Source organism: Pelophylax lessonae (genome assembly GCF_965119305.1).
Source record: "Pelophylax lessonae genome assembly, chromosome: 4".
Classification (NCBI taxonomy): domain Eukaryota; kingdom Metazoa; phylum Chordata; class Amphibia; order Anura; family Ranidae; genus Pelophylax; species Pelophylax lessonae.
In genome coordinates this window covers 176,530,843-176,557,759 of record NC_138771.1, presented here as the reverse complement: position 1 = coordinate 176,557,759, position 26,917 = coordinate 176,530,843, and the positions used below count along the sequence as shown (strand labels likewise).

The window sequence follows — 26,917 nt, the reverse complement described above, 5'->3', positions numbered from 1 at the left end:
CCTAGCTGAGCATCGGAGACCGAAGCCACCAGACCAGAGACTCTCTGGTCTGTTTGCTCAATCGGATCTGATTGTCCAGGGATTCCGGATTCCGATTCCATCTGAGAAGAATCTCTTGCTGAAGAATTCGGGTATGGGACTGGGCAAATGGGACTGCTTCGAACGAAGCCACCATCAACCCCAGAACCCTCATGCAAGTCCGAAGGGAAGACCAGCTGTTGGACAGTAACAACTGGACTGCTGATTGAATCTTTCGGAGTTTCCCTACCGGAAGAAAAACTCTTGTCCTGACTGTGTCTAGAATTAGACCCAGATATTCGAGCCTCTGGGTGGGAACCAGAAATGACTTTTGCTGGTTCACCAGCCACCCGAATTCCTGTAAAGAAATCATAGTAATTTCTATGTTTTGTAGCAAGGTCTGAGGAGACTCTGCATGAAGCAGAAGATCGTCTAGGTAACCAAGGATCGATATGCCTCTTTGGCGCAGAAGTGCCAACATTGGGGCCAACACCTTCGTGAAGACCCGCCGAGCCGTGGCGAGACCGAAAGGTAACGCCAAAAACTGATAGTGGTTCTCTTCTACGGAAAAGCGTAGAAACCGCTGATGTCCTGCGAAAATGGGAATGTGAAGATATGCGTCCTTGATGTCTATGGACGCTAGGACATCCCCTGGATGCAGGAAGGCTGCTACTGTGCGAATGGACTCCATTCTGAATCTTCTTATGTTGACAAAAGAATTGAGTGCCCTTAAGTCCAGAATTGGACGCACTTTGCCCTCTTTCCTGGGTATTGTAAATAGGTTTGAATAAAACCCTTGAAACCGTTCTGTCCAAGGAACGTGGACTACCACTCCTTGTTGTAGTAAATCTGTGACTGGTCTCCGCAGATCTTCTAGACGATCCGGGGATAGTCGGATATTGGAAGGGAAGAGGTGGGAGAGATCGAAACTCGATCTTGTACCCTGACCTTATGACTTCGCAAACCCATTTGTCCGGGATTCTGGAAAGCCATGGATCCGGGAACCGGCGAAGACGTCCCCCCACCCCAGTTATGGGTGGGGGCGCACCTTCAGGCTTTGGACGGTTTATCTTCAGGTCTGGAGGGGGCGGGCTTTTGCTTGCCCGACCAACGACCCCTGACGCCTCCTGCAGGAGCTTTGGAGGACTTAATTTTTTCACCCGCGGGACGAAAAAACCTCTTGTGAGCAGAAAAAGAAGGCCCTCGTCTTTGACGAGTTCCTTTACCTTTAAAATTTTGCGGTAAAAAAGGTGCTCTTTCCACCCGTGAGATCCTTAATGATCTCATCTAAGTTGGCTCCAAATAGACGCTCTCCTAAAAAGGGGATATTAGCCAATGCTTTTTTGGAACCTTGGTCGGCTAACCAACCTTTTAGCCACAGTGTACGCCTGAGAACCACTGCGGAGACTGATGCTCGCGCCAATAATGGAGTGGCGTCTAACGCCGCATCACACACAAACTGTAACCCCTGTATCATTTGTTCCAACAAATCTGATACCGCCTGAGGGACCTCTTCTAAGTCCCGGCGTAACCACTTGGTCCATTCAGTTACAGCCTGCGAAACCAGACCAATAGCTATTATAGGTCTGAAAGCTGATCCAATCAAGGAAAACATGGTGCGAGACATAGCTTCTATCTTGCGATCCACTGGATCTTTAAAAGACGGAGCGTCTTCTAGAGGAATAACCGTGGCTTTATTCAATCTAGCAATTGGTGAATCCACCACAGGTGGTTCTGTCCATTTCTTAATGAGGGTTTCCTCAAACGGATAACGCCTGTTAATGCGTTTAGAAATAGTAAAAGTGCGTTTTGGCAGACGCCATTCTTCTTCGATTGGATTGCCAAAACATTTGGGCAATGGAAAAACCTTCGCCACTTTGATACGTTTTTTAGTCCCAAAAGGGATTTCAGTTTCAGCTATTTCCGATGGAATACCCTGTAATCTTAAGGTTTCTTGAACAGATACAATGAGTGCGTTTACCAACGCTTCCTCTCGGGCTATGGCTGATGCCGAAACATCCTCCTCGCTGTCTGAAGAGACAGGACCCGAGACACCAATCCCAGATGAAGTACCTGCAACTGCAGAAATAGGCTCAGAGTCTGAATCCGAGGTTTCAGATAATAAGGGGTTAGGCGGGGGTCGCTTTCTTGCGCCCTGTCCCTGACAAGCCACTTCCACCCGGGACACAAAAGTTTCCATAATAGCTGACAATGATTCAATTGTCAGTGGGGTGCTGGAGGATCCTGCAGACCCCTCGAGGGGATCCGGAGGAGATACATGAGTGGCAGGGTCCATGTTAATTCAGGACACCTTTGCCAGCAAAAACAAAAAAATTTTCTTTTTTTTTTTTTTTTTTTCGTGTGTCTCCCCCTAGCGCAATAGCGCCCCTCAGAGTACCTGCTTCTCGATCCCACAGAGAGAGAGAGGGACCCCCAAGGCTCACCAACCGATGCAGTGAAGTTTCCAACCAACTGCAGTCAGCGTCTGTCTTTACAGACTGGAAGGAGCTGTTGCTTTTTCCCGGGTAGAAGGACGTGGCTCCGCCCCCTGTGTACGCCTTCCGGCGTTCCCAGCTCTCCACGAGGTAGCTGGGCTCACGAAACATAGCCGCCCCCATAGAAGAGACATAAGACTCCAAAAACATGGCGGCCGGCGTGACCTGATGACATACATGCACTTGGTCTACGGCAAAATGGCGGCGGACCGCCAAAATCGTTTTCCCAGCACATCCACCTGCATCTCTGCTAAGAGGCGATATATGGATCTACAGGAGATACACTACAAATAAGGTAGGATTATACCTCCTATGTCTGCTGTAATGTTACAGTCTGCTGGGTAGAGTGTTAGCTCTCAAACCAAGTCCACTTCCCACAAACACATGCTGTATTACAAGGGGGACTTATAAGTTTTAGATATATACTGACCATATATGGAGGGGCCCATAATTCATACTGCCTCATAACGAGGAAAGAAAAAAAGGGAACGCCTGACTAGACAGAAAAAAACTGATTCCCTGTAGCAGAGAGAGGGAGGATATACCCTCAGGGACTGCCCCTAAGGTGGAGCCAGAACGTTTTGTCTTTCTGCCTAGTCCTACTCCTGCGGAGACAACATAACCCAGCTCTTGAGAATCAAGAAGACTACGTCTGTCAATGAGCGATAGAGAAATAAAGCTTCCAAGCGTTTATCCAAAAGGTCCCTCAAGACCAGTACTTCACCCACAGTAACCATTCACGGTCTTGCTCAGATATGAAACTGCCAGAACGACAACCAGCATACTCAATTTGGTGAGCTTGCTTTCCATATGACACCATTGAGTAAACCTCTATGGTGGGACGTTTAAACACCTTTTCAGGGTGAGCCCAATCCGTATACAACACAGCCTTTAAAAGCAAGGGTGAACAGAACAGATTAGGGGTATCAAGGCAGACACCATGACATTAGTCCAGTAACTTTTTGAAAAGGTATCTCCGGGAGCGGCAAATTCAAGTTTGTTCAAACTACCTCTTCAAGGAAACCAACAAATGCCCTTTCACTTCTGAGACAACCCTGGGCTTCTTTAAGCGTAGACTCCTCAGAAGAAGAATGTGCAACAGCTTCACTTGACGCAAAGTAACTGAAAGAAGGTGCCTCGATGCAGTGCAAAAACCAGACATACACTGCCTGGCCAAAAAAAAAAAAAAAAAAAAGTCGCCACCTGGAATTAACTAAGCAACTAACTAAACTAAGCATGCTGTAACTATCCTATTGGATAGTTACTGCATGTGCCAAAAGAATGAGGTCAGCTGACTACCTGAATATACTGAATGACCAGGTTATTCCATCAATGGATTCTTTTCTTCCCAGATGGTACGGGCGTATTCCAAGATGACAATGACAGGATTCATTGGGTTTAAATTGTGAAAGAGTGGTTCAAGGAGCATGAGACATCATTTTCACACATGGATTGGCCACCACAGAGTCCAGAACTTAACCCAGTTGAGAATATTTGGGATGTGCTGGAGGCTTTGCGCAGTGGTCCGACTCTCCCATCATCAATACAAGATCTTGGTGAAAAAGTAATACAACACTGGACAGAAATAAATCTTGTGACATTGCAGAAGCTTATCGAAACAATGCCACAGCGAATGCGTGCTGTAATCAAAGCTAAAGGCTGTCCAATGTGTGTGACCTTTTTTTTTTTGGTGGCGACTTTTTTTTTTTTTTTTGGCCAGGCAGTGTATTTAGAGAATCAGAGCCACCTGGAACCAATTTACACTCAAGGGAGACATTGCAAGAGCTATGACTAGGTTCCTCCCTGCCTGAGTGGAGAAGAAGGAATTTGGGAACCTTCTCCACTTTTGTCGCCGAGACATGGCCTGCTGACAATATGTGGCTCTAGCCTTTAAAGCAGTCCAGTTGGCTGAGTGGGGCAATAGTATCAGCACCAGCCAAAAAGTGTCCCAAAACAGGTGTTATACCTGTACCCTGGGGCGAAACTTTAAAAGTGTTATTGCCCCTATATAGCCCAGTGATCCTATAAGTGGTGTGCATAGAGCTCCAAATGACACAGGAACTTTTGCGCTCCTCTCCAGCTCCCTGATGGTGCTGCTGCACTGTGCATATGCCCTAGCTCCCCATACATCAAAGAGGATAGAGAGTGCACTCTGCCTCACTAATTGCACCAAAAGACTCCAGGCTTCCCCTCCTGTGATGCAGTATTGTGAGCTGCCACTGAAACGATTAAAAAAAGTCAGCAGTATAGCAGGATTAGTGCAGACACCAGGAGGACATATGAAACACTACTACATCCCCCCCCCCAACCTAGCAGGGATGTTGTTGCTACCTATGGTGAACAGAAGATGATCTCTAGCCCAAACACTTTACATTCTTTTTTTTTTTAACAAGAAGGAAGAAGTGCCAAGATAAGAATTTGTATATTTTCTATGAACTATACCTTTTTAGCTTCTGCAGAAGCCTTTAATTTGCAGGAAGGAGGAGAAACATCAAAGAAGAGAACATCTTCACCCTCTGTGAAACCACGACCTAACTTGGGGGCGGACATCGTCTGGGCTTTGGGGAACTCTGCAGCTTGCTTTGGAGACTGAAATACTGCCTGCACAACACTTGCAGCGGAACTTGACTGTTCTGTTTTATTTGTGCTCTCAAGAAACCTAACAAACAAGATGGTTCATTTTATGAGATACGATTACATTCGTCAACCACACATGATATTTGCAAATTAACTGAGTCATTTAAACTGGAATTTTAACTGTGTCCGCTCCCACCTCTTATACACAAAGGGAAAATGTTTACATTTGGCAATGGGCGTACTAATTCAGCAAAGACTTTGCATTTCCTCCTTACAATGCCAAATTAATATATACAGCTTTCTTTTGAAAACATGCCCCTATAAAATCTATTTGATTTCCCAGCAGTCCACTGGAAAAAAGTAGTACCATAAAAATAGTACTTTGTTCAGCATTGTTTTTAAAAAGAGGTATACCCTACGAATTTACATTTTTGGGGGTTGTATCTTGAATACCCAAAGTCCCTAAATGCTTAAAATCAGGCCAATATTTGCTCTACTAAATGACAAATTTCATAGAGTACTAAATATTTACAGCTTTTAAATAAGGCTCAAATTGTGAATGATAGTTTAGCTTTGGGGTAAATTAGCATGCAAAGAGTGATGAAGAAACTATAGTTTTTGAATTAACCTTTTCTGGATCGCTTCTGATCTCCGTTTTCTTGCATCCAATAACTGTTGTTTCTGCTGTTTCAAAAGCTCTGAAGCCGAGAGAGACTGAATAGACGATCCAGGTTTAGCAGTGGTTGCTTAAAAATCAAGTTGTTAAATTTAAAACGTGTGAATGCAATGCGAAGTTTCTACCCAATACCTAAAGTACAAATGAGTGGATGTGGAAGAGTTCTGTACCTTTTGTGTTCAGGCCAGACAAATGTCTATTCAGATTCAGGGCTCCTGGAGTTGGTATAGTCAAAAGCTCCTTGAACTCATCTGAACACGGCACAGAGTTTTTCCTTGCAGCAGCTGAAGAACAAAGTTTGTTATTCTAGATACTGTACATTGCCTAAGAAATACGACATTAGTACTGGGATCACAAAGTCAAATACCTATTTTTTGTTTTGCTTCCAGTGTTATTGCACCTGCTCCTTTGACTACCATATTTGATAGAGTGGTTTGAATAGATCTCTTAGGTGCTGCAGCTGATGCACTGAAAAAAAATGAAACAAAGTTAATCTTTACAATCAACATTTTATGCAAGACATTTTCATATCCAATTTTATTGATTTCCAAAGAATCATGCTTAGGAGTAATATAGGTGTTGCTGCACCACAACAGAGTGAATCTTTCCTAAGAGTCTATCATTTAGTCATACACAGACCATGATGGGCAGATAGGTCTTGTGTCTCATAGATCTCGAGTACTTCAAACAGGAGATGATTTTACCATCATTCTCAGCTCTGTTCTTGTTCACCTAGAAATTTGTATGTTTTACCACCTCATGTTTTATTCTCCATAATATAACAAAAATCCAGCAGTAATAGTGGCTGCAACAGGTATGTGGCAGAAATATAACTGTCTCGAATACAAACAAAAAAGACTTAATATCCATTTAACATTCAAACCAGCATTATTCAGTTTTGCCATGGCACTCTTCTGGTGCTCAGCTGAAAGTACAGCTCAGACAATCTCCCAGAAGCCATGTACTAAAGTGCTGGGTGCTGCAATGGCTAGATGTGTATGGCTTGACATCAATGTTGTCCAGAAAAAAAAACAACCACTTTATTAATGCAAGTGGCTTAGAGTAGAACTACATATTTAACTTAAAAATCAAGAGGCATACAATTATTTTCCCACTTTCTGTATCTGTCCTTAATAGTTTATTTACATGTAAATAAAAAAAAAAAAAAAAAGTGTCGAAAACAAAAATATATGATGGAAGAGACCAGCATTATTAAAAATAAGAGCAGCTTTTGCTGCAATAATTTCAATCCGGAGCGGTTCTTACAGGTGCCCAGCATCATTCAACCCACCCCCCTCTAAGCCCAAAATGTCATGACATTAAATTTATTTATGTGAGCCCCATTCAATGCAGCAATGTGAACTGCATCCTGATGCAGCAGAAAAGGAAGAGCGATGAATTTCTGCTAACTGTAAGGGCTTGCACCAATTGCACTGATCTGCCTGAACGCAGGTACTGTAATGCAAGGGCACATACGCTGAAAAAAAACAAAACAAAAAAAAAAAAAAAAACACCTTTGTTATACATGTGCGTTGTGTCCATTTTGCATTCCCTCTTAGTATGCCCTGCAAGCCAGTACCAAAGTGGTATGGTGTAAAACCAAAACAAAATGTATTTCTATAACTGTCAATTGTTCTAATAATTGAAATTTGCTAAAACAAAAACCCGATATTAAATATTTTTTAATAAACTGAAAAGTTGGATTTTGTACAAAAACTACAGATAAATTAGAAATCTACTACTTACATTGAAGCTGCATATGCCATAGAGGACACACCGCCATAGTGAAAGCCACTCTGGCATAGTTTCTCTTTCAGACTGTTTCCTCCCCTAGCCACTTTCTTAGGGGCATGTCCAGAATAGCTTGACTGCAGATCTGCTCGTTTGGCGCTCACCTTCTTATACTGAGCTTGTACATGATACTGGCAGTACTCACAGTCATTCTAATTAGAAAAAAAAAATAAAAAATTATCAATGTTTATCAGTCTTTTTTTTTTTGTATAAAAAACAACATGTCATATTTACCTGCTCTGTGTAATGGTTTTGCACACGGCAGCCCCTACCCTCTTCTTCTAAGGTCCCCTGTCGGTGCTCCTGGCCCCTCCCTCCTGCTGAGTACCCCCACAGCAAGCGGCTTGCTATGGGGGCAGCCGAGCCGCTGCTCCATGTGTCCATTCAGACACGGAGCCGCAGCTAGGCCCCTCTCTCTCTCCTCGTTGGCTCACTGACTTTGACTGACAGCAGGAGCCAATGGCGCCTGCTGCTGTGTCTCAGACAATCAGGAGGGAGAGTCCCAGACAGTCGAAGCTCTCGTGCAACATTTCTGGATCGGGATAACTTTGGGTAAGTATTAGGGGGCTGTTGCACACAGTTTTTTTTTTTTATCTAAATGCATTGTATTAAGATAAAAACATTCTGCCTTTAGAACCACTTTAAAGAAAGCAGAAAATACATATTTAGAAACAGAACAACCATGCTAAATTACTGCTCTGCCTCTCTTGCAGCAACATAACACTGAAACAGCAAACAACCACCAGCTAAAAACAGCAAGTGATGTATTAGTGTTAAGCTGTTGCTGCAGTGGCAATTAATCATAACCGGTCTCGGTTTAACATTTAGTAGGTTTTGGAGACAGTGCAGCAGAAAAAGACCAAGTGTGCCATTAACCATGTGCCACATTTTTATCACTAGCCTTACGCTCAACAGAACTAGACAATTCAATTTTGGAGTAAATTTTGGTAATTGCATGAAATTACATAAAAAGTGCAAATTAGCAAGAGAAAGCTCATCACTGCCACCCGACCCCCTAAGTTCACAGCCATGTGTAATCACAAAAGCAACAGCCTGTTCTGGCTTACACATACAGGGTGAAACCCTTACACAGACAGATGTATCTTATTTTCACAGATGCAGTAAAAAGCCTTTAGTTATGAAATGGTTAAGGACAACCTATCAAGATTTGAAAACTATGTAGAAAAGTAACAGAGAACAAACTGGCCACCTACCAGGTTGACCATTTGGGTGCAGGGATCACCATTCTTCTTCCGAGCTTTACATGTTCCCATATCCATTGCTTCTCCCAGTAACAAGATCTTTTGTGGATTGTCAACAGACAGGCACACCTGTTGTGAAAAGGGGATATGCTTACAAGGCAATTTGAACCTTAATTTTCTTCCTCATTCATTTAAGGCCACCATTGGGACATTTAAAAGCAGTCCAGCTGATGGGTGGGCAACAAAGCACACTAACAGTGCTAACAGGCCCAAGAAAGAACAGAACTGGGGACGGCTTGCAGCTCAAAAAGCCACCTGAAGCTGCCATCCGATGGAGCTAAACCATCAATGTGGTAGAATGTATAAAATATGTAAACAGAAGACCAGGTGCAGATCAGGAAAACTGTTGCTTCATACCAAAAAGTCCAAGAAGCAAATCAGAGATCTAGAAGCGGGTTTTGAAAGAAAAGGGGGAAAAATCAATTCTTGAGTGTATAAGCTTGGATGGCAGTATGTCGGAGCCACCTAGAGATGGTGTAACAAAAAGCTGGTGCACCCTTACAGGGGACCATTCAGGATGTTGAGTGAAAAAAAATGGGTCATATTGTGTTTGTGTGCTCTACATTTAGGTTATTGTATTTTTTTTTTTTAATTTACTGAAAATTTGCATTAGGTAAGGAGTGCCAATATCGTGTCACATAAACTGGAACGTCAGCATTTTATTCGCCAGGGTCTGTTTGGTGATTTTAACTAATCTTAAGGCCAAAAATGGTTTTATATCTGTGGGGAAAAAAAAAAAAAAAAAAAGAAGCTTTGACAGTGAGCCCCGGTTCACACTTCTGCGAGTGCGGGGTTCGCATGTAATGTCGGAGCGCACTGCTCCTTCATTACATGCGATCGTCTGTGCGGTGCGAGTTTAGCCATACACTTAGTATGGCTAAATTCGCACCCGCAGCAAACTCGCACAGGACCCTTTTTGGAAGCCGCATCAGGATCGGATCGCACAGCGGTTCACACTTGTGCGATCCGATCCTGTGCGAACTGCACGATCGCACTGCGATATGCGATCAAACTGGGGGTGTCGTTAAGATTACATTGACACCCCCAGTGTATCACATATGGCAGTGTGAACTGCCGGGGGTGCGTGTGCGATGCGGGAACAGGCTGCGGATTCGCAGCCTTCCCGCATCGCATAAGTGTGAACCGGACCTGAAAGGGATAATTAACATAAATGTTACATTTTTAGCAGTCAGTTACAAAGAAAATACTTTGTTACCCAGATGATACCAGAGAAAAAATAAATAAATGGAGGATTCAGATTTCCTGACTTCAACATTTATTTTAGGAAAGCAGTAGATGCTGCTGTGTATATACACTGCTCAAAAAAAAGGAACACTTTTTAGAGAATAGCATCAAGTTAATGAAACTCCTGGGATATTGATCTGGTCAGTTAAGTAGCAGAGGGGGTTGTTAATCAGTTTCAGCTGTTTTGGTGTTAATTTCATTAACATGTGCACTAGATGGGCAACAATGAGACGACTTCCAAAAACAGGAAAGGTTTTACAGATGGAGGGCACATATTTTTTCCCTACTCATATTTTCTGACTGTTTTTCACTAGTTTTGCATTTGGCTAGGGTCAGTGTCACTACTGGTAGCAAGAGGCGATATCTGGACCTTATAAGCATAGCACTGCCTCCTAGTTGACTGCTGGATTATTCACCTTGGGATCCCCCTGGGTTACCGTTAGCAACAGCAGCATGCACAATTTAACTCTTTACTCTCTGGCTCAGTCAATGAACAGTCTAGGGGTTGTAGTTGTTTTGTGGTTCTATTTAAATTAGGGATGAGAGAAGGGATAGAGTGGGATACTCCAGAATTGAACTATTCACAAAAGATGAGGACTCCTGTCTGTAGATGCAGCCAGGCTGCTGGTCCACCTTGCCACTAGATGAACTTTAGGATTAAGTCTGAGTAGATGACTTGATTGAAAAACTAACTATCTTCAGGGTACTCCCCTAGCATGCGCTTTCACTCCACCAGCTGAAACCCGTCCTCCGACTATACTACTGGCCCCCCTCTTAGGTCAGGCCCCTAGACACGATCCCCTGTACTCACGATACTGTTTTTCTAGGGTCTCCAGTGTCTCAACCCCTACAATCAGTTCTCCTGGACCTCTGGGTTGAGCTCCTTCATTCTGGTCCACCAGGCCGACCTTCTGCGACCACACACCAACTGCTACAGAGGAGGAGGCAGCCGTCACCCTCCTTCCGGGACTCTGCTCACCAGCCAAAGACCCCGAGCACATGTGCGCCTGGCTTTTATACCACACCCCAGAATGCACAGAGACAACCAGTCTGTGCCAATCACTGAGGCTGTATCAAAACCTGTGTATCCATTGGCCTGGTTTCCTCCACTGTCCAATATGCCTCCTTATTGGACCAGTGTGAAACTCCCTAGACCAGATGAATCACACACTGAGCACCATGAGCAGACTTAACTCACAGATCCTGCGGTTAAGCAGAAAGCAATATAGAATTTGCCTGCTTTCCCTCTGATAAGCAGACAGAGCCAAACTATACTCTCTCTCTAGCACCTACCTAGGAGGGTGCAACATGAGGTGGTTGCACAGGCGTTCCAACTCCATATGTGCCATTGCCAGAAGGTTTGCTGCGTCTGCCAGCACAGTCTCAAGAGCATAGAGGAGATTCCAGGAGACAGGCAGTTACTTTAAGAGAGCTGGACAGGGCCGTAGAAGGTCCTTAAACCATTAGCAGGACTGGTATCTGCTCCTTTGTGCAAGGAGGAACAGGATGAGCACTGCCAGAGCCCTACAAAATGACCTCCAGCAGGCCACTGATGTGAATGTCTCTGACCAATCAATCAAAAACAGACTTCATGAGGGTGGCGTGACGTCCTCTAGTGGGCCCTGTGCTCACTGCCTGGCACCGTGGAGCTCGACTGGCATTAGCCATTGAACGCCATCTTGAAATTAAAAATGACAGATAAATATCTTTAATTAATGCATTTTGTGAAAAAAAACATTAATAAGTTGGATCAATAACACAAAGTGATACTGTGTAACTATGCACAGAGCAAAAAAAAGTGAAAAATTTCATATAATCATAGTAAAGTCCTTAAGGAAGAGTCCCATGTGTAAATAGTGAAAAGAAAAAAAAAAACAGCCCCAAACATGTGAAGAACTGCAAGCGTGCTGTTCAAAAAACTCCTCCAAGTGCTCTGTGAACCACTCCTGTGCTGATTAGAAAGCGCTTTCTATGCAGAGGGAATGTGACCACTTATAAAAAAGGGGAAAAAGAGAGCCATCCATTAATTGAGCTTGCTGTAGTGAGGCACAGCTAAAGCTGCACGATTCTGGCCAAAATGAGAATCACAATTTTTTTGCTTAGAATAAAAATCACGATTCTCGGCGTAACATCATCTTTTACATTATACAAAAAAATTGAGTTAACTTTAAAGTTTAGTTTTTTTTAATTCGTTAAAGTTTATTTTTTCCCCCCAAAAAACTGCGTCTGAAAGACTTCTGCGCAAATACAGTGTGACATGAAAGATTGCAATGATCGCCATTTTATTCTCTAGGGTCTCTGCTAAAAAAATTATATCTATCTATCTCTATCTCATATATATATATGTTTGGGGGTTCTAAGTAATTTTCTAGCAAAAATTACTGATTTTAACTTAGCAGTAAGCAGCAATTGTCAGAAAAAGACTGGGTCTTTAAGAGGGTAAACTGCCCTCCCTTACAGACAGAAGTTTATTCCTTTGATCTAAAAGAATGAAAAGATACATTGTAAAGCATTTTGTTTATAGTGATCTTAGCAGCCTTAACAATGTTAATAAACATTTGCCAGGGCTCTTTTTTTCTTCTTTTTTTTTTGACAGCTGTGATTGAGCAGAGAACGGCTAGTATTTGGCAAGTGGCCATTACTTACTAATCAGCACGAATGTGGTTCACAGAGCACTTGGAGGAGTTTTTTTGAACAGCACGCTTGCAGTTATTCACATGTTTGGGACTGTTTTTTTCTTTTCACATGGGAATCTGGATTTTATTATGGTTATATGAAATGGTTTCACTTTTTTTGCTCTTTGCATGGTTACACAGCATCACTCATCAACACATGTTTTCCCGTCATTCAGGTAGTTCTAAGTGCAGCAATCTAATTGGCTAGCGCATCCTATCATCTTTTTTTTCTATTTGCCATTAAACACCAGAATTGGCAGGTCCACCACTGGCACTCTGTGCTTTTACAGATGAGAGCAGGTTCACCCTGAGCACGTGACAGACCTGAAAGGGTCAGCAGAAGCCATGGAAAACATTATGCTGCCTGTAACATCCCTCAGCATGACCAATTTGGTGGTGGGTCAGTAAAGGTCTGGGGAGGCATATCCATGGAGGGAAGCACAGACCTCTACAGGCTAGACAATGGCACCCTGACTGCCATTAGGAATCTGGATGAAATCCTTGGACCCATTGTCAGACCCTACGCTGGTGCAGTGGGTCCTGGGTTTCACTTGGTGCATGACAATGTCCGGCCTCATGTGGCGAGAGTATGCAGCCAGTTCCTGGAGGATGAAGGAATTAATACCATTGAATGGCCCCCATGCTTGCCTGACCTAAATCCAATAGAACACCTCTGTGACATTATCTTTTGGTCCATCTGATGCTGCCAGGTTGCACCTCAGTCTGTTCATGAGCTCAGTGATGCCCTGGTCCAGATATGGGAGGAAATACCCCAGGACACATTGTCAGGCATGCATACAAGCACGTGGGGGCCATACCCACTATATTTGAGTTGCTGCAATTAAATTTCAGCATAACGAACTAGCCTGAAGCATTATTTTTTTTCACTTTGATTTTTGGGGTGTCTTTGAATTCAGCCCTCTGCAAGTTGAAAGTTTTTTATTTCCATCAAACAATGTGGCATCCTTTCATTCCTAACATTATCCAGTCCATATCAGTATAAATATCCAGCATGATATTTTTCCCCATTGAGATCTGATGTGTTTTCAAAGTGTTTCTTTAATTTTTTTGAGCAATGTATAATATATATATATATATATATATACACATATACACACACACACATAATACATATACATACACAGTGTCTCACAAAAGTGAGTACATGCCTCACATTTTTTATAAATATTTTATTATATCTTTTCATGTGACAACACCGAAGAAATGACACTTTGCTACAATGTAAAGTAGTGAGTGTACAGCTTGTATAACAGTGTCAATTTGCTGTCCCCCCCAAATAACTCAACAGACAGCCATTAATGTCTAAACCGCTGACAACAAAAGTGAGTACACCCCTAAGTGAAAATGTCCAAATTGGGCTCAATTAACCTTTTTCTCTCCCTGGTGTCATGCGACTCCTTAGTGTTACAAGGTCTCAGGTGTGAATGGGAAGCAGGTGTGTTACATTTGGGGTTATCGCTCTCACTCTTATACTGGTCACTGGAAGCAAATTTACACTGCTAAACATTCTGTACACTCACTACTTTACATTGTAGCCAAGTGTCATTTATGCAGTGTTATCGCATGAAAAGATAAATGAAATCTGTACAAAAATGTGAGGGGTGTACTCACTTTTGTGGGTGTGTGTGTGCGTACACACACATGTATGTATGTATATATATATATATATATATATATATATATATATATATATATATATATATATATATATATATATACATACATACATACATACATACATACATACATACCTCTATCTCCCACTAGTCAACACAGTGAAAATTACTATGGGGCAAAGAAGGTTAGTGGTTGAATATACTAATTTGTTTTTAAAGTTTGATACAACATACCTCTTCTGAGCCGTCTTTTGGTTTCATGGGATTAGCATTTAAAATACCAATGGCCACTCCCTGATCTGTTTTCCAGTGCTCTTTGTGTACATCACCAAACAAGAACAGGGATACACATGTATCTAAATTTTTTAAGTCATTCAGCCTCCAAATACTAAACGTTTTGCCCTGTAAAGTACGAAAAAAAAAAATCCAATATATGTTAATTTAAAAAAATTAATTGCATAATCTTAGGGGAATAATTTGACGGATTACAGCTAATAGCCAAGTAAGCAGAAGGCCTTTTAACACATCAACTGTTTACAATAAGTAGGTTAGGGATATGAAGGTAAAATACAACAAGATTAAGTTTTAATTAAAAATCCCCCACATCTATAGCAGTATGAAAATACCTTTACAGCATAACGGTGCAAAGAACTGGGCACCACAAACTCAATCCTAGACAAACAGACCCAAGAATAGAAAAATGCTTGTAGTTTTAGCTAACAGTTCGCTTACATTATTAGAGCTCTGAGGAGTAACCTTCTTGACAATTACACCAAATGTAACCCAGTCTTGGTCCTCCAACTTTTCTGTTGCAATTTTGTTCTGTAATTGGAAGAGCCTGATCAGCTTTCGTCCACTCATTTTCCTCTCCATTTCTAAAGACGACACCCGGGGTTTCCTAATTTTGTGTAAAATAGAAATGACATGAACATAACAACTTAAGTAGAAGAAGAAAAAAAACAAAAAAACTGTACACGTTAGAATTTGTCTTAATAGGTGCTCAGTAAATCCAAGAATAACATGTTTAACCACTTGCCGACCGCCGCACGACTATCTACGTCGGCGGTCAGCCCCTCACAGGCAAAGTGACGTAGGGCTACGTCACTAGCTTGTGAGGGTCTAGGGAGCGAGCGCGCGCCCCCGGAGGCGCGCTCCCGCTCCCGAGTGGTCACGGACCCCCCCGCGCGTGTGACCGGCGGACCCGATCGCCGCCGGCCACTCTGCGATCGGCGGGGGAGAGGGAGAAAGTCAGGCAGCTTGTGTAAACAAGCTGCCTGTCATTCTCCTCGCTGTATGAGAGCTGATCACATGGATCTACTATGTAGATCCGTTGATCACTCTGCATACAGCTGAAGCCCCAGCCAATCACAGTTAGAATCACGCCCCTAGGGACACACACAGCCCCTCCCTCTCAAATAAAGTTAACCCCTTCACTACCAGTGTATTTTTACAGTAACAGTGCATATGTATAGCACTGATTACTGTAGAAATGTCACTGGTAACCCCAAAAGTGTCAGAAATGTCAGTCAAGGGTCCGATCTGTCCGCCGCAATGTCGCAGTACCGCAAAAAAAAAATCGCAGATCGCCGCCATTACGCGTTAAAAAAAAAAAACAACAAAAATGACAAAAATATTTCCCTTTGTTAGTAAACGCAATAACTTTTGCGCAAACCAATCAAAATACGCTTTTTGCGATTTTTTTTACCAAACATAGGTAGCATAAAACAAATTGGCCGAAAATTTTAAAAAATTTTGATTTTTACATTTTTTTTTGGGGGAATTTTATATAAAAAAAAGGGAAAAATATTGCTATTTTTGCAAAATGGACGCTCTTTTTTTGTTTATAGCGCGTGATCAAAAAATCGCACAGGTGATCAAATACCGCCAAAAGAAAGCTCTGTTTGTGGGAAAAAAAGGACGCCAAATTCGTTTAGGTACAGCGTCGCACGACCGCGCAATTCTCCGTTAAAGTCACGCAGTGCCGAATCGCAAAATACCCCCTGGTCGGAATGGGGGTAAAATCTTCCGGGGCTTAAGTGGTTAAAGTAGAACTAAAGGGGAATTTTTTATTTTGGATAGAGTGGAAAGTAATTTGAAAACCGGAAATTTTTTATTGCTGTCTGTGTGTTAGTTAGGGAGATTTACCCTATTTGTCCTGTTTACTGTTACTAAGAGTGACCGAAAATCCCAAACCCCAAATAGTAAACAAATCATGTAACGGAAACACTAGTTCTTGTGTCCCTGGTGGAGAAGGGAGGAGGAAGTTATAACCTTCCCAAAAGTGATAAAAGGTGGGTGAAGATAGAGAACACATTAAGTACAGGCATACCACACTTTGAAATACACAATGGGACCAGAGCATGTATGTAAAAGGAAAATGTACTTATAAAGTGAAGCAATACATTTTTTTTACCTCTCAATGTATGTAAATACACTAGCTCTAGGGGAAATCTTGATAAGCTTGATATGGCACTGCTTCCTTTCTAACATTGGCGTCAGGACTACGACATGGTAGATTAACTAGGCAAGCTGGCTGACCTTTGTATTATATTTTGTAGATCTGGGTCCCCTCTCTGAGCTCCCCAAATTTGGTGTCCCTGTCACTTATTGTTCGGGAGCAGTGCCATATCAAGCTGACCAAGATTTCACATAGAAGCCAATGTTAAAAATTGGGAGCAGTGCCATGTCAAGCTGACCGAAGTTTCCTATAGACACCAATGTGTCCATACTAGCGAGTGTACATAAAAAGTGCCTTTAACAATATTTGGATTCCACAGAGGTATAGAGTACTGGATGAAGATACACATGGACTAAAAATGTGTTTAAGATATGGGATAAAATTTACAAAGAAAATGGGAATAGAATTCCCTATTTTTCTTCCACCGGGTAATGGAGCACATTTTGTGGAATGGATGAAGAACACAGTTGAAAGATAATTAAAGAAAGGATTTACCCATACTAGGAATTAAAATATAAGGAAGAGCAGAGGACACTGAATGAATGGAGGTATTTACAGCTTAAGCATTTTGTATCAACCCTACCACATCCAAATGAGATCTGAAGAGAATTTAAATCCAATGGAACAGCTTTAACTCACAGGTGATTGTGAAACATTTTATTGCTCAGATCTATAAAATACTGACGGGGTTGGCAGAGCCAAACATACTTCTATTTATTGGAAAATAGGAAAGGGAACTGGGCACTTGATTAGAGGAACGACAAATAGGTAAAATACTGAGAGCAATACATAGCTTGGCGGTAGACAAATACAATTAAAAGAAAACTACAAATGCATGTCAAGATGGTATACAACACCAGAGAGAGCATAAAAATACCAACCAGAGAAATCATGTGCTGGAGAGGCAACAGGAAAGCAATATAAAATCCCTTAGCGCAAACAGAGTGGGTATATATGCCATAATGTCAATGTCTAGGGTGATGTAGTTAAAAGATTCCACTGTGTATATGGCTGCAGCACTTCTTCAGTGAGGACATTGGGCGTCTCTGAACTGTGAATACATTTTTTATCTTTTATGTACCAGGAAAAGGACTATGACCCATTTATGTTGAGAATGCCTTAAAATACGAGAGTATTGGCAAGAAGTGGAGCACTATATTATGGAGATTACAGGTTTAGAGAGATACCAGACTACCCTTGGTGCTGTCCATTTCATAGTACCAATAAAATTACAAAATATTGGAGTATAGTAGTACCGCATTTATTAAACGGGCAAAAAGGAGTGATTTCAAAAAGACCTTCAATAAAAAGGAATGGTTCAAAAGAGTGGAATACATATATAACATTAACAAGGAGTATCTATGTGGCAGGAAAGAGGATGGGATATAAACATTTGCTGGAGATTTTAAGAAAAACAGCAAATATGTGGAAATAATGTATTGAGTAGGAGGAAAAAGAAAGAGAACGCAAGAAAGAGAAAGCGAAAGCGAGAAAGAAAGAGAGAGAGAGAGACCGGAGTAGAAGAGGAGGGGGGGGGGGGGGGGGGGGAGTACTTGGATACTTGTGATTTGTATCGTTTTTTTTTTTTTTTTTTTTTAAATAATGTTTTTGTATTGAGAAAAAAAAAAAAAAACATATATAACCCTCCCATACTATACTTTAAGACAGCATTCCCATTTCACCATTTTCTGCAGCTTTTTAAAATTAATAAAGTGCTAAAATGTACACCGTTATTAAACCGGTTTTGTATAGCGCCAAAAGTTTGCCCAGCGCTTTACAACATAAGGGCAATCAGTACAGTTACAATACAATTCAGAAAAAAAAAAATGGCTCCTAACTTTTTAAGCTGGCTCCTAGATTTCAAGAAAATGTGTCAAGCCCTAGGTCAAGTAATACCAAAAAGGTAATAATTGTGTGTGGGGGGGGGGGGGGGGGGAGAAAATAAAAGTACAGTTGTCAGGGGTGGGCAGATAAGGCCTCTCTGAAGAGAAGGGTTTTTAGGGATCGTCTAAAAGCAAAAAAAACAGAGTAGGAGATAATCAGACAGATTTAAGTAGGGAGTTCCATATGAGATAGGCTCTGGAAAAGTCAAGGAGGTGAGCATGGGAGGAGCTGACGAGGGAGCTAGAGAGCAGAAGGTCTTAGGAGGAACAAAGAACAATTAGGTTGGTATTTTGAGACTAGGTTAGAGATATAGCTGGGGGCTGAGTTGCGCATGACTTTGTAAGTGGTTGTTAGTATTTTGAATTTAATTAGTTGGGTGTGTTGCAGCCAATCGAGGGATTGGCAGAGAGGGGTAGCAGACACACAGAGAGGTTGGTAAGATGGAGGAGTCTGGAAGCAGCATTCACATAAGCCTATGTAAAAGGTAAGCTAATGAGAAGGGAGTTCCAGTAGTTGAGGCGAGAGATGGCCAGGGGAGTGAATTTTTAATTTGTGTACAAGCAGAAGGTAAGCAGGCTTTAATTTTAATGAATACAGTTGGTATTGGTCACATAAAGGTTTGCTAATGGGTCTAGTCATCTGAACATGGCCAGGAATGCAAGCTCTTCATATACAGTGAACTATGTCATGTCATAAATGCTTAAGTAGGAAGATAATTTACCATAAAGGAGGATGTTGTATTTCTCCAATTTAAAGGAGAGAAATTAATGGTAGAGAAAAAACAAATCAAAAACATTATCCCATAGCCGTACTTATTATACCTGAGTCGAAGTCCAGAGAATTTTTCAACAGACAACTGTTGGCTGGAAGAGGGTTTGCTTGGTGCAGGCTGGGATGAGGCTACGGTTGCAGGGCTAGGTTTATCAACAGGTTTTCCAGCCCGAGATAGATTTGGAATTTTCTTCTGTGGTGGGCTATTATTCTCTGCAGTACGAAAAAAAAAAAAAAAAAAAAAATGCATTAGCGCAAAAATATGAATTCAGGGAAGAGAGACACAATTCAATGTAGAACTATGAATTGTTCTTACCAGACATTGGAAGCTTTCTTTTAGCAGTATCCTGCTGTTTCATAGTTGAGGTAGATGGACTGACAAGTTGATCGGCAAAGGTACTGGACTCTAGCATAGGTTTAAAATTCCTTTCCTTTAAAGGACTGCATTGTGATTTTGGTGCTACAAACAGAGAGCAAGAAACATTTCAGGTGAAAATGTGATAAATACAAGTATCAAAATCTAAGTTAACCACTTTAAGACCGGAAGGATTTGCCCCCTTCCTGACCAGGCCCTATTTTGCGATTCGGCACTGCGTTACTTTAACGGACAATTGCGCGGTCGTGCGACACTGTACCCAAATAAAATTGATGTCCTTTGTTCCCCACAAATAGAGCTTTATTTTGGTGCTATTTGATCACCTCTGCGATTTTTATTTTTTGCGCTATAAACAAAAGAGCGACAAATTTGAAAAAAAAAAAAGCAATTTTTTCACTTTCTGCTACCGTATATGACATTCAAAAATCGCAATAACTGTATTTTGATTGGTTTGCGCAAAAGTTATCGCGTCTACTAACTACGGGAAAGATGTATGTTATTTTTAAAGGTTTTTTTTTTTTAAGCAAGTAATGGCAGCAATCTGCGTTTTTTGCAGGACTGCGACATTGCGGCGGACAGATCAGACTCCTGACTGACATTTTTGACACTTTTGGGGGGACCAGTGGCATTACTACAGTAATCAGTGCTAAAAATATGCAGTTGCTGTAATAATGACACTGGAAGGGAAGGGGTTAACATTATGGGTGATCAAGGGGTTAAATGTGAGCTTAGGGGAGTGATTCTAACTGTGGGGTGGGGTGGCACGTGGCTTCTGAAATGACCATAGAGACATGTGATCCTATATAGAAGGGCTGACTGTCGTCCTCTCTCAGCGGGGAACGATCGCAGGTGTCAGGCGGCAATCGGAGCCGCCTGCCCCGTGCATTAGCTTCCCCGCTGACGAGTGGGGGCAGTAGCGTGCTGGCGGTAGCGTGCGCTCGCCCCCTAACCACGTGTACGAGAGCCTGGGAGCGGCTTACTGCCGCCGTATAACTGCGGCGGGCGGTCGGCAACCAGTTAAACACTGACCAAAATGAAATCACAATTACTTGTTATACAGTACTTAAGGAGAATTGCTTCAGCCTCAGTCTCACACATTAGTGGCTTTGACTCAACTGACTTTAACGCTTCTGCGTTCTGTAAACCAGGGTTTCTCAACTCCAGTCTTCAGGGCACACTAACAAGCCAGATTTTAAGTATTATCTTGGAGAGATGCAGACTAGACTACTGCAATCACTGAGCAGCAAATGATATCACCTGTGATGAGTTTTCTTGCAAACCTGGCCTGTTAGTGTGCCCTGAGGACTGGAGTTGAGAAACACTGCAGTAAACTCATTGATGGCCTTACACCAAAATCCAATTTGGTTCAGACCATGCATGCATGCATGAAGGCAAGATGAAAGAACAGGGCAGGTTTTCAGGAAAGAAGAGGGAGGGGGGTTTAATTAGAACTTATTTTTTTAAGGTTATTATTGCTTTGTCCCCATCAGAGATTTCTCCTGACTTTTTGCCATAGTGACAATTTGATCACAAACACATTAAGTGAAGGAACATCTTCTAAATGGAACAATGGACATTTTAAAAACCTGACAGGAGTTATAATAATTTCCAAAGCTGTTAGAGATTCACTTTCATAACTTGAGTAGGTTTTAGTGCATCAAACTTTAATGGAATTTAGCAGGAATCATTTCATATGATCCATGCTACAGCTTAATTCATAGAAATGCTGCCCCACTGGTGTTCTAGGTATTACATTTTGTTTCCCCCAATATAAAAAACCTTCTTAGGGAGAACTTTGCAAACAATAGGCTCAGACCACAAATGCTAAGGCCTCTTGCACAGGATACTCCAGTTTGAGCATCTCGCAGCATGAAAAAGCTCAGTACAGCTTTTTTTTTTTTTTCTGAGCTAAAATACAGACCATTAATTGTAATGTGCCTGTGCACATAGGCGCGTAAACAAGTGCTGTGCATTCTTCAGTAAGAACAAAATAGAAAAATCAGCATTTTTGGTCAGTAATTTAAGCCTCAATGCAGGCAAATATGCACGAATACGCGCAAATACATACAAAAAAAAAAAAGTCTGGAAATAGTAGATGCTCAAACAGCAGTATTGTGTGCAAGAGGCCAAAAGGAGATGCTCAAACAGGAGTATCGTGTGTAAGAGGCCTAAAACCACTAGAACAAGGATCCCTATTTTTATGAAGTTATAGCCATCATTTGAGCCCAACGACATTGAAAATAAGTCACATGGCTGAACACAAACATCCGTATGCTTTTGCAAAGCTTGAGAACTGTGCCTATTATCATGTAAATCCCATTATTTTAAAGGCACAGAAGACACAATATGGATGAGAGTTCTGCTGAAAACTCAGAATGTGTATTTGTGCATAAGTGTAAACCTGTCTCACATATGTTTTTGAACTGGAACGTGCCCATTCCAGAAGGATGTGAATATTGGACAGATGTTTTTCTACAAGTTGGGAAGCGGTATACAAGATAGAAGACCAAAACCCAGCAATAAATATGAATAATTACACAATCAAATGAAACTACACAAATCACCTCTTATCCTCATGTTGTTGGCTGGTGATTTCCGAGGCAATGCAGCACTTGGTGACTGAGCGATCTCAGTATGCTGAAGCTGTTCCTGTAGCCTTCTCATTTGCTCCTGCATCTTCTGTAGCTCCTCTTAACAGAGAATAGTATGTCACTACCACCATCAAAAAATGCATCATGCGCTAATTGGTGCACAGGGATCCATGTTTAAGGCACAAAGAAACCTGATGTTTCAAAAGCTTTCATCTTTAATAAATTAAAGTGATACTAAAGGCTTTTTCAATACAACAAACATGTTATACTCACTTGCTCTTTGCAATAGTACTGCACAGAGTGACCCTGTACCTCCTCTTCTGGGGTCCCCTGCCAGTGATCTTGGCTCCTTCTCTTCTCCGTGTGACCCCATAGCAGGCTGCTTGCTATGGGACACATGAGCATGCTCGCTCCTGAGCGGTGTCTATGGAGCTATGCTCCATAGACACACACGGTGTGGCTTGGCCCTGTCCCTGCTTTCCCCTTACAGTATTTGACTGCAGCAGAAGCGAATGGCTCCAGCTGATGCCCGAGTTACTATGTGAAGAGGAAGAGAGGGGAGAAGAGATAAGAGATCCAGCTGTGCACAGCGCTGGATCGATTGAGGACTCAGGTAAGTATTTTGGAGGGGGGGGGGGGCGGAGGACAAAGCTATATAACACTTTTTACCCTTCAGCAGGGAATACATTAAAGTAAAAAAAAAGCAATAATAATAATAATTTGGCTTTAAAGCCTAACTGAAGTCCCTCCCGAAAAGCTAAAAATATTAGGGTATTAGTAGAGTGTAGTGAAACTGTAAGCAACTTTTGAATATATTTGCCTATTTAAAATGGAACTTCACCCAAAATGGGAAGTTCTGCTCTTCCTCCTCCTCTCTACCCGATTTTGACAGGTACCCACTCCCCCTCTTGTTTAGATCACGCGACACCACGACAATCAGGAAGGAAGTTCGGTCTCCTCTTCTTCCCCCGCAGCCTTCTGGGACACATCATAGGTCCCAGAAGACCGCAGGACCATTCACAATGTGCAGTGCGGCTCACGCAGTTGGAAGACAATTTCTCTTAGTAAATATGCTGAGTTTTTTTCAATTGAGCACGGATTATAAAAGCCTATTTACAGCAAGAAGAAAAGACTGCATATCGTCTAAGTCATAATACCCTGCTAGATAAAAAAAAGCAAGACTAAGGGCATATTACATAATTACTACACTGCAGCTGCACGTGCTAGAATTTGGGCCCATTTTGGCGTGATATGTACATGCAAGAAATACAGCTCCCTCTTACACAATTCCACTTCTAGAAATAAGCAAAACCTACCTTCCAGTTCCTTTTTAGATTTTTCCTGAGTGGGTGAAGGGGATTGCGTATTGTTTGGAAGAGCAGGTTTATCATCTTCAAGATCTTCAATATCACCAAACAGTGTATTAAAATCTTCTTTCACCTGAGAGTCCTGCTCTTCACCTGCACTGTCACTTTCATGGTAAGACCCTTCTTCATCGCCATCAAACAGTTCATTATATGCGTCTGGCTCATTTGAAGCATCAGAAAAGTGTGAACCACTGCTTTCAGCTGCTTCATTTTCCTCCAGCAAGGAAGTCAAAAGCTCCAAGTCAGCGTTATCTAGTGAGATGTAGAGAGAACATTAATAGGATTGCTACTGAGAACATTATATCGTTTAAAATAGAGAATATTTGTTTAAAGATATTTGTTCCAAGGCAAAATCATCTCTGAACATGTAGCAAAAGACATGAAAATTTTTTGACAAATTGAAAAGCATAATGGCACAGATTTACTACATCAAGCTGCCTACATTTCTGGATGTAAAGGTGCCAGTCAATCTAAAATATTTGCGCATGTACAAGAAATGGCAGATTGAATGTCAACTTAGTATTTACAATGTGGAGAAATCATTTACTACAAAGACACAACAGTTATAGATTGAGTGTAGAACCCATTGTAGTGTATTCCTAATTGAGTTTACTAAGGTAATTATCAGCTGTAGTTGGGCACACAACTAACCATACATGAGTGCGGTACTGTGTCATCATAGATTTTCAGTTTTCCTCTACTGTGCAGCAAAGACATGAATAGAAACTGTGGTCACTTAAAATTAAAAAACTTTTGGCATGAAAGCTCAGAAATTGCATCAAAAAAGTGTAGTACCCCACATAATTGTCTGAATAGATGAGATAAGAATCGTGTGAATTCTACTCAAGTATAAAAATAAAGATCGATCTAAAATAGTCCCTTCAGAAACATGTGACTAATCGTAAAGTTGGCCTTAGATTGTTCAAATCTCAGCTGGTTCAGCCAAGTTTAGATCCATCTATGGGCAGGATGATTGTACCAAAGTTGATCCATAGATTGACTTGGGTACAACCAGCATGTCATACTTTTGTAATCACTCTGCTCTCCCAGCAGGGACAGCTTCTCGTGCAATCCCCTCCCCACAGGAGAAAAAAATAGCTCCTCGGGAGGGATTCCCCCAATCTACAATATTGTTGGGATCCTTCCTGAAAACGGTGCGGCTCTGCACTGTCCCCTGAAAGCGGCCATTAGTAAATATACTCCTTTGACCTAAAAAGACATAACTAAAAAAAGCTTTGGCCATACATAAGTGGAAGAGATATGGTAAAAACAAAATATCTGTTTTTTTAATTTACCTTGTACAATATATACTAGTTAACAAAAACAAGGAAGCGCAGATGCCATGCTACTTCACAAACTTGGGTTTTAAAAACACAAGGGATGCATGAACCTTATGCTGGCCATACACGCACAGAATTTCGGCCGTTTGCAGACTGAACGATTATTCGTCTGTCGAAAGCGAATTGGCCACTAACTGACAGAATAAACTCTTTAACATAATCATTTTCATGATCATAATGATCGTTCGATAACATGCGCAATACGAGTCAGAATATTATTTTCATTTCAATTTTACCATACAATTTTCGGCCGAAATTCTGTGCGTGTATGGCCACCTTTAAAGTTATATGTTGTCCAGAGGTGTTTTACCCACCACTCCTTTGCAACTTCTGAATTAGCTAGGCAAGATTTTGTTCTTGGAAAAAAAAAAAAAAAAAAAAAAAAAAAGGAGCTTAAAAGATAGCTCACCTTCCATTACTTTAAAGGCAGGGCCTCCCCCAAATGTGATACCTAAATATAAAAAAGGGTACAACAAAATTAGTATTCGGCATGCAGTAATCCAGCATATTATTAAAGATTCAATATGAAGGACCTTCACCGTCAAAATCAACTGGAATAAAACCGGTGGATTTTATTGGCACAAGAAGCAAAATATTCTAAAATCATAAAGCTTTATTACAACATAAATAAAAAATACACGTATAAAAGAGCAACATCCCAAAACATTGAATATAGAAATGTCCTGAGATGGAATTCTGAGAAACGCTTACATGTGTGAGGCTCTAAAATATCTGGTGGACCTTCTAGGAAGAACTTTGTTCAGGCACTCCCTGTAAAGCCCCATACAAAAGTCCAGTGCAAGTCTAGAGCACATTTCAACCAACAAACAACACTGGACAAAAGTTGGCCAACAATCTGTGTGTGTGTACGGGGCTTTATAGTTCAACGATGTTCAGTTCATTTCCCAATTGTTCTCTTGTGTGGTCACTATAGCAATAGGCTTCTAAGGTTGAGTAAGGGCTCTTTCACACGGGCGGTCCGATCAGATCCGCCTGTCAGTTTTTTAGGCGGATCTGATCGGATCCTCCATGCAGCTCTATGGGGCAGCAGGTGTCAGCAGAGACACCTCCGCTGACACCCGCTGCCATCCGCATCCGATCCTGTGCTGAAATCTGGACGGATGGAAACCCTATTTTTCCATCCGTTCAGTAATCGGAGCGGATCTGATGAGAGCGGACAAGCGGTCCGCTCTCATCCGATCCCCCATAGAGGGCAGCGGGTGCTGAGACACCTCCCTCTCCGCAAGCAGAGACGGAGCTGTCATCCGCCCGGCTCAGCGGGGATCGCGGATCGATCCCCGCTGAGCAACACGGATCCGCCTGCGGAGGCGGACCGTATGAAAGAGCCCTAAAGGTGGCTCAAATTTCTGCAGTTCAGCCTGCAACAGACAACAAGGCTCCACGCACACGGGACATTCAGTAAAGTCTTTCTGGATGTCAGATTGCTGGCAGGAAACTGCTGCTTTAAAAACGCACTTTTCCCAGGGGTTTTAAATTGAGTTTTTCAGCGTATTTCAGCGTCAGCAACTTTGGGCGTTTTTGTAAAATTACACCGGCTTACTTTCAGATCAGCAAAGGATGAAAGCGCATTTTTTTGTGGTCAGAACTGCTCTTGAACACGATTTTAGGGCATTTAGACAACAGCCCATAAACTTCAGAAAATGTCCCATGTGTGTATGGACACATAGGATAACATGGAGTTCAAGAGCTGTTAAAAAAAAAAAAAAAACACACAAACACAAAAGCATGAGTTT

At 41.8% G+C, this 26,917-nt stretch overlaps 1 protein-coding gene across 1 annotated transcript in view; it reads right to left on the bottom strand.

Moving 5' to 3' along the window:
- Window positions 1–25,579, bottom strand: part of MCM10 (minichromosome maintenance 10 replication initiation factor) — a gene marked incomplete at its 5' end in the record, with an annotated part of 49,250 nt that extends 23,671 nt beyond the window's left edge. The window contains 13 exons of the mRNA XM_082253524.1: window positions 4,956–5,172; window positions 5,719–5,836; window positions 5,937–6,050; window positions 6,134–6,234; window positions 7,513–7,709; window positions 8,772–8,888; window positions 14,611–14,778; window positions 15,109–15,274; window positions 19,540–19,702; window positions 19,806–19,949; window positions 22,430–22,555; window positions 23,773–24,075; window positions 25,573–25,579. Coding sequence (XP_082109650.1) covers window positions 4,956–5,172; window positions 5,719–5,836; window positions 5,937–6,050; window positions 6,134–6,234; window positions 7,513–7,709; window positions 8,772–8,888; window positions 14,611–14,778; window positions 15,109–15,274; window positions 19,540–19,702; window positions 19,806–19,949; window positions 22,430–22,555; window positions 23,773–24,075; window positions 25,573–25,579 — 1,941 coding nt within the window. The remainder of the gene's footprint in view (window positions 1–4,955; window positions 5,173–5,718; window positions 5,837–5,936; window positions 6,051–6,133; window positions 6,235–7,512; window positions 7,710–8,771; window positions 8,889–14,610; window positions 14,779–15,108; window positions 15,275–19,539; window positions 19,703–19,805; window positions 19,950–22,429; window positions 22,556–23,772; window positions 24,076–25,572) is intronic.
- Window positions 25,580–26,917: the final 1,338 nt, after the last annotated feature.